Source organism: Papaver somniferum, unplaced genomic scaffold (assembly GCF_003573695.1).
Source record: "Papaver somniferum cultivar HN1 unplaced genomic scaffold, ASM357369v1 unplaced-scaffold_64, whole genome shotgun sequence".
Taxonomy (NCBI): Eukaryota; Viridiplantae; Streptophyta; class Magnoliopsida; order Ranunculales; family Papaveraceae; genus Papaver; species Papaver somniferum.
The window spans coordinates 238,326-245,817 of NW_020649193.1; the positions used below are offsets into that span (position 1 = coordinate 238,326).

Genomic DNA, 7,492 nt, shown 5'->3' on the forward strand with positions numbered 1-7,492 from the left:
ACTCATCTTTAACAGAAAAAGTTTGGAAAATGTATTTCAATCACAAATTATATGTTCTAAGGAATTACGTCTAGTAAAAATTTCATTTCTATGTACGATAATTCAAGAAGATATGAAGGAAGCCAAATTTCACAAGAGAAGAAGGATGAAAGACCAGCCAAAATTAATCCAAATTGTAACAAATTTCATCTATTTGAATCAACTTGAAAGACAAAGCCAATACAAAAATAAAGAGTTCATAAAAATGTTGAATTTTTTATATGTTAACTCAAAAAAGTCTACACTCTTTGTAACAAGTCGGAAGTTGATTTCTGAGACTAAATTGTAAAAAAGATAAACTGATCTTTAATATAAAAAGTTTGAAAAATATATTGTAATCACAATAAATATCTTCTAAGCCATTACGTCTAGTAAAAATTGCATTTCTATGTACGTTGATTCAAGAAAATATGAAGGAAGTCAAATTTCACAATAGAAGAAGGATTAAAGCCCAAGAAGAACTAATCCAAATTCAAACAAATTTCATCTATTTGAATCAAATTGAAAGACAAAGCCAATACAAAAATAAAGAATTCATAAAAATGTTAGATTTTTTATATGTTAACTCAAAAAAGTCTACACTCTTCGTTATAAGTCGGATGTTGATTTCTGAGACTAAATTGTAAACTAGATAAACTCATCTTTAACAGAAAAACTTTGGAAAATGTATTGTATTCACAATTAATATGTTCTAAGGCATTACGTCTAGTAAAAATTGCATTTCTATGTACGTTGATTCAAGAAAATATGAAGGAAGTCAAATTTCACAATATAAGAAGGATGAAAGACCAGCCAGAACTAATCCAAAATCTAACAAATTTCATCTATTTGAATCAAATTGAAAGACAAATCCAATACAAAAATAAAGAGTTCATAAAAATGTTGAATTTTTTATACGTTAACTCAAAAGAGTCTACAAACTTCGGTATAAGTCGGAAGTTCATTTCTGAGACTAAATTGTAAACTAGTTAAACTCATCTTTAACAGAAAAAGTTTGAAAAATGTATTGCAATCACAATAAATATGTTCTAAGGCAGTATGTCTAGTAAAAATTGCATTTCTATGTACGTTGATTCAAGAATATATATGAAGGAAGTCAAATTTCACTATAGAAGAAGGAAAAAAGACCAAGCAGAACTAATCCAAATCCTAACAAATTTCATCTATCTTGAATCAAACAGAAAGACAAAGACAACACAAAAAGAAAGTGTTCATAAAAATGTTGAATTTTATATACGTTAACTCAAAAAGTCTATACACTTCGTTATAAGTCGGATATTGATTTCTGAGACTAAATTGTAAACTAGATAAACTCATCTTTAACAGAAAAAGTTTGAAAAATGTATTGTAATTACAATTAATATGTTCTAAGGCAATACGTCTAGTAAAGATTGCAATTCTATGTACGTTGATTCAAGAAAATATGAAGGAAGTCAAATTTCACAATAGAAGAAGGATGAAAGACCAAGAAGAACTAATCCAAATCCTAACAAATTTCATCTATCTTGAATCAAATAGAGAGACAAAGCCAATACAAAAAGAAAGAGTTCATAAAAATGTTGAGTTTTATATACGTTAACTCAAAAAAGTCTACACACTTCGTTATACATCTGAAATTGATTTCAGAAATTAATTTTTAAACTGGATATGTTCTAAGGAAGTACGTCTAGTAAAAATTGTATTTCTATGTACGTTGATTCATGAATATATGAAGGAAGTCAAATTTCACTATAGAAGAAGGACGAAAGACCAAGCAGAACTAATCCAAAGCCTAAAAAATTTCATCTATCTTGAACCAAATAGAAAGCCAAAGCCAACACAAAAAGAAAGTGTTCATAAAAATGTTGAATTTTATATACTTTTTTTTTTGATAAGTCAAAAATTGAATTGAAATGAAAAGAGATATTTACAACATAGAATTTGAGAAAAGAGGTCACAGCAACCCCAAAAACTCAAAAACTATTTAAAACGAAAATAAGAAACATTAGGATACTCAATTTAGTTTAACAAAAGAGGACGCCCAACAAAATTGAGTCTCACTCCAGAATCTAAAAAACAACTAGTCTTTGCCATCTTATCAGCTGCAAAATTTGCTTCACGAAACGTATGCACCAATTGAATAGAATCAAACTTGACTTTAGCTTCATACCATCTCTGTCTTGCAAACCATGGTATATTATCCCTTCCAAAGCAGTTATAACACTCATAGAATCAGTCCTTACAAGCACATCTCTGTAACCCCATTGAACTGCCCAATCTAAGCCAATTAGAATGCTATATAATTTCGCCAAAAAATTAGAAATAACACCAAGTTGAATTTTATATACGTTAACTCAAAAAGTCTACACACTTCGTTATAAGTCGGAAATTGATTTCTGAGACTAAATTGGAAACTAGATAAACTCATCTTTAACAGAAAAAGATTGAAAAATGTATTGTAATCACAAATAATATGTTCTAAGGCATTACTTCTAGTAAAAATTGCATTTCTATGTACGTTGATTCAAAAAAATATGAAGAAAGTCAAATTTCACAATAGAAGAAGGATGAAATACCAAGAAGAATTAATCCAAATCCTAACAAATTTCATCTATCTTGAATCAAATAAAAAGACAAAGCCAACACAAAAAAAAAGAGTTCATAAAAATGTTGAGTTTTATATACGTTAACTCAAAAAAGTCTACACACTTCGTTATACATCTGAAATTGATTTCTGAGACTAAATTGTAAACTAGATAAACTCATCTTTCACAGAAAAAGTTTAAAAAATATATTGTAATCACAAATAATATGTTCTAAGGCATTACGTCTAGTAAAAATTGCATTTTTATGTACGTTGATTCAAGAAAATATGAAGGAAGTCAAATTTCACAATAGAAGAAGGATTAAAGCCCAGGAAGAACTAATCCAAATTCCAACAAATTTCATCTATTTGAATCAAATTGAAAGACGAAGCCAATATTTTTTTATTTTTTTGCTAGGTCAAAATGGTTTATTAAGCAAAAAAACGTAATTACAAGAATTACAAAAAGGGAGGCTCAAGTCCTCCCCTCCCCCATAAACCAAAGGGGAGTAAAAATAACATCAAAATAGCTAACAAAATAAGCTCCTAAACACAAATAACTAACAAAAAGAAGGAAACTAGGATCAAGTTCCTCCACCTCTTTCTTTGTTCTTATTTTTCGTATTAGGAGTCTTCATTCTTTCCTTGAAATACCCCTTTCGGAAAGATAAATCATTCAGAAACTTTTGTTGAATATCAAATTTTGTTATTGAACAAAAAACTTCATGCTCCTCCATGGTTAAGCGAATAGAAGCACTTTCCACAGGCCCAACACCACTTTCCGTGCTTTGACTGTTATTGGGCTTATGTAAAAGCCCAATATTTCTTATATGATCTTCACCTGCAGTGTCCTGTATTGCATCCCTACTGTTATGCTGTTGCTGCGCAGTAATAGATGCCTGTGCAACTGAATAAACTTCGTATGAACTTGAATCACTTTCAACATCATCAACATTCTCATTTAAACCTTCCTCATTCTCGAGCACACTAAATTTGTTAGGAGATAAAACTACTCCAGAATTAGTTGGTTGCTTAGCAGAAGTTATTTGCTTAGCCAGTTTAGTAGATTTCTTAGAAGAAACATACCCTAATGCAGCCTTCTTAGCTTTCAAATCCTCAGATGCCTTGCGTAAATCTTCTACAGCTTTTGCTAAGTCATCTTCCAGTTGTTTGGTTGTCTTCAAAGCAGCACTATCCTCATCATTCAGCACAACAATAGTTGTTTCAGCAGCATTATAATTTGATTCAATATTTTGCTTACCTGAACTTCTATGTTTCACCTCTTTCCAAACTTGTTTTGCAGGTTTCTTTAGACGAACCAACTGTTTCTCAGATACCATGGAAAGATGCGACTTCGCAAGCTTCCTTTTGCACTCATCATCCTCATGCCCAATAATGTTACATATGGAATTGGATAGTGTTGTATATCAATGTACTGCCAGAACTTCCTCCCTCCTTTTTTTTTTTGCTAAGTCAAATATATTGATATAAAAAGATATTTACAAGATAGGTGAAGGAGAAAAGGGATCAGAGAAACCCCTAAAAAACTCCTAAAACCTAATTAAAACGATAATAAATTACATTTGGAAACTCAATAGAACTTAAAAAAACTGGTCGACCTTCAAAGTGAAAACCAACCCCGTCCTCTAATAAACAACCACGCTTTGCCATTGTATCAGCTGCAAAATTTGCCTCTCTAAAAGAATGCTCAAAACGAATTGAACCATATAAACCTTTAACTTCCATCCATCTTTGCCTAGCAAACCAAGGAACGTTATCTTCTTCTAAAGCCCTCAACACACTTGTAGAATCTGATCTAATAACAATGCACGTATAACCCCACTGAACTGCCCACTCCATACCCACAATATACCATACAATTCAGCCAAATAATTAGAAGTAACTCCCAAACCAATACACATTGCACCTACCACTTCACAATTTGCATTCCTTGCAACAGCACCAGCTCCCGCCACCCCAGGATTACCTCTTGATGCGCCATCCGTGCACAAAAGCAATTCATTATCATTAGGAGGAAACCAAAAACACTCCTTGGGATCAATAAACTTCACCTTTCTATGCCGAACCCTAAAGTAATCTAGAATTCTCAAGTCATCCATAGAAGAACTTCCTCCCTCCAGCTGAAAGATGAATACGTTCTGGAATGTGTTTGGCGAAATCTATATCGACAAGCACAACAGCAAAATGGCCATACTCAAGATCAAGAGTTCGATGATCTACCACAATAGGTGTTCCGAGAGCTTTCCCTATCGTCAACAGAGATCTCTCAGTCCACAGCTCCATGTGAAGACCCGGAAATCTTACCCATGTAGCAGCATGAGACGTTCGCTGTTTCTCTGGATTGAAACCCGGATACCAGTCAATCATCCGTAACTGATGTTGATTTACCATCCATTTTGATCCACGGATCATCTCCTTGTCTGCTTCATTTGTTAACCTAACAATGAAAAAACATTTACTCATCGGAATAAAACTGCAGTGGATGGAAGAAAACTTCCATTGCTCCATTAGGGTTTGTTTAACCTCATTGAACTTCAGGCCTGTAAAATCAAGTCTCGCAATGAGACTGTGTTGAAAGCGCTTGCATCCCTCTTGATAAAGATCCGTAGGTATTTGCAGAGCCGGCTCTCCCTCTTTTAGAGTAGGGTTTGGTAACGTTGATAAATCAATGGTGGTAGGGTTTAGGGTTTTCCTTCCCGTCACCGTATCAGCAAAAGAAATAGGTTTGGCAAGATTTGGATTTGAACTGGTAAGATGGGTAATCATAGTTTCAGTCATCTTGAATCAAAATTGAAAGTCGCAAAACGTGAAAGAAAAAAGAAACTCAAAATCGCCAGAGAAAAAGAATTTTTCTCTCTCCTATCCTCACATTTTTTTATAAAAAGCTTTCCAATACAAAAATAAAAAATTCATAAAAATGTTAGATTTTTTATATGTTAACTCAAAAAAGTCTACACTCTTCGTTATAAGTCGTAAGTTGATTTCTGAGACTAAATTGTAAACTAGATAAACTCATCTTTAACAGAAAAAGTTTCGAAAATGTATTGTATTCACAATTAATATGTTCTAAGGCATTACGACTAGTAAAAATTGCATTTCTATGTACGTTGATTCAACAAAATATGAAGGAAGTCAAATTTCACAATATAAGAAGGATAAAAGACCAGCCAGAACTAATCCAAAATCTAACAAATTTCATCTATTTGAATCAAATTGAAAGACAAAGCCAATAAGAAAATAAAGAGTTCATAAATATGTTGAATTTTTTATACGTTAACTCAAAAAAGTCTACAAACTTCGGTATAAGTCGGAAATTGATTTCTGAGACTAAATTGTAAACTAGATAAACTCATCTTTAACAGAAAAAGTTTGAAAAATGTATTTTAATCACAAATTATATGTTCTAAGGAATTACGTCCAGTAAAAATTGCATTTCTATGTATGTTAATTCAAGAAGATATGAAGGAAGCCAAATTTCACAATAGAAGAAGGATGAAAGACCAGCCAGAACTAATCCAAATTGTAACAAATTTCATCTATTTGAATTAAATTGAAAGACAAAGCCAATACAAAAATAAAGAGTTCATAAAAATGTTGAATTTTTTATATGTTAACTCAAAAAAGTCTACACTCTTTGTAATAAGTCGGAAGTTGATTTCTGAGACTAAATTGTAAACAAGATAAACTCATCTTTAACAGAAAAAGTTTGAAAAATGTATTGTAATCACAATAATTATGTTCTAAGCCATTACGTCTAGTAAAAATTGCATTTCTGTGTACTTTGATTCAAGAAAATATGAAGGAAGTCAAATTTCACAATATAAGAAGGATGAAAGACCAGCCAGAACTAATCCAAATTCTAAAAAATTTCATCTATTTGAATCAAATTGAAAGACAAATCCAAGACAAAAATAAAGAGTTCATAAAAATGTTGAATTTTTTATATGTTAACACAAAAAAGTCTACACTCTTCGTTATAAGTCGGAAGTTTATTTCTGAGACTAAATTGTGAACTAGTTAAACTCATCTTTAACAGAAAAAGTTCGAAAAATGTATTGTAATCACAATAAATATGTTCTAAGGCAGTATGTCTAGTAAAAATTACATTTCTATGTACGTTGATTCAAGAAAATATGAAGGAAGTCAAATTTCACAATAGAAGAAGGATTAAAGACCAGGCAGAACTAATCCAAATTCCAAAAAATTTCATCTATCTTGAATCAAATAGAAAGACAAAGACAACACAAAAAGAAAGTGTTCATAAAAATGTTGGATTTTTTAAACGTTAACTCAAAAAGTCTACACACTTCGTTATAAGTCGGATATTGATTTCTGAGACTAAATTGTAAACTAGATAAACTCATCTTTAACCGAAAAAGTATGAAAAATGTATTGTAATTACAATTAATATGTTCTAAGGCATTACGTCTGGTAAAAATTGCATTTTTATGTACGTTGATTCAAGAAAATATGAAGGAAGTCAAATTTCACAATAGAAGAAGGATGAAAGCCCAGGTAGAACTAATCCAAATTCCAACAAATTTCATCTATTTGAATCAAATTGAAAGACAAAGCCAATACAAAAATAAAGAGTTCTTAAAAATGTAGAATTTTTTATATGTTAACTCAAAAAAGTCTACACTCTTTGTAATAAGTCGGAAGTTGATTTATGAGACTAAATTGTAAACAAGATAAACTCATCTTTAACAGAAAAAGTTTGAAAAATGTATTGTAATCACAATAAATATCTTCTAAGCCATTACGTCTAGTAAAAATTGCATTTCTATGTACGTTGATTCAAGAAAATATGAAGGAAGTCAAATTTCACAATAGAAGAAGGATTAATGACCAGGCAGAACTTATCCAAAT

At 31.2% G+C, this 7,492-nt stretch overlaps 1 protein-coding gene across 1 annotated transcript; it reads right to left on the reverse strand.

Annotated features, from left to right (window-relative positions):
* Positions 1 to 4,714: 4,714 nt before the first annotated feature.
* Positions 4,715 to 5,401, reverse strand: LOC113343609. The gene has a single exon (XM_026587736.1). It carries the CDS (start codon positions 5,399 to 5,401, stop codon positions 4,715 to 4,717), a length of 687 nt encoding a protein of 228 aa, XP_026443521.1.
* Positions 5,402 to 7,492: the final 2,091 nt, after the last annotated feature.

Bases quoted from the DNA above. Each gene is read 5' to 3' on its own strand.
- LOC113343609 (XM_026587736.1), bottom strand. From the start codon at position 5,401: ATGACTGAAACTATGATTACCCATCTTACCAGTTCAAATCCAAATCTT.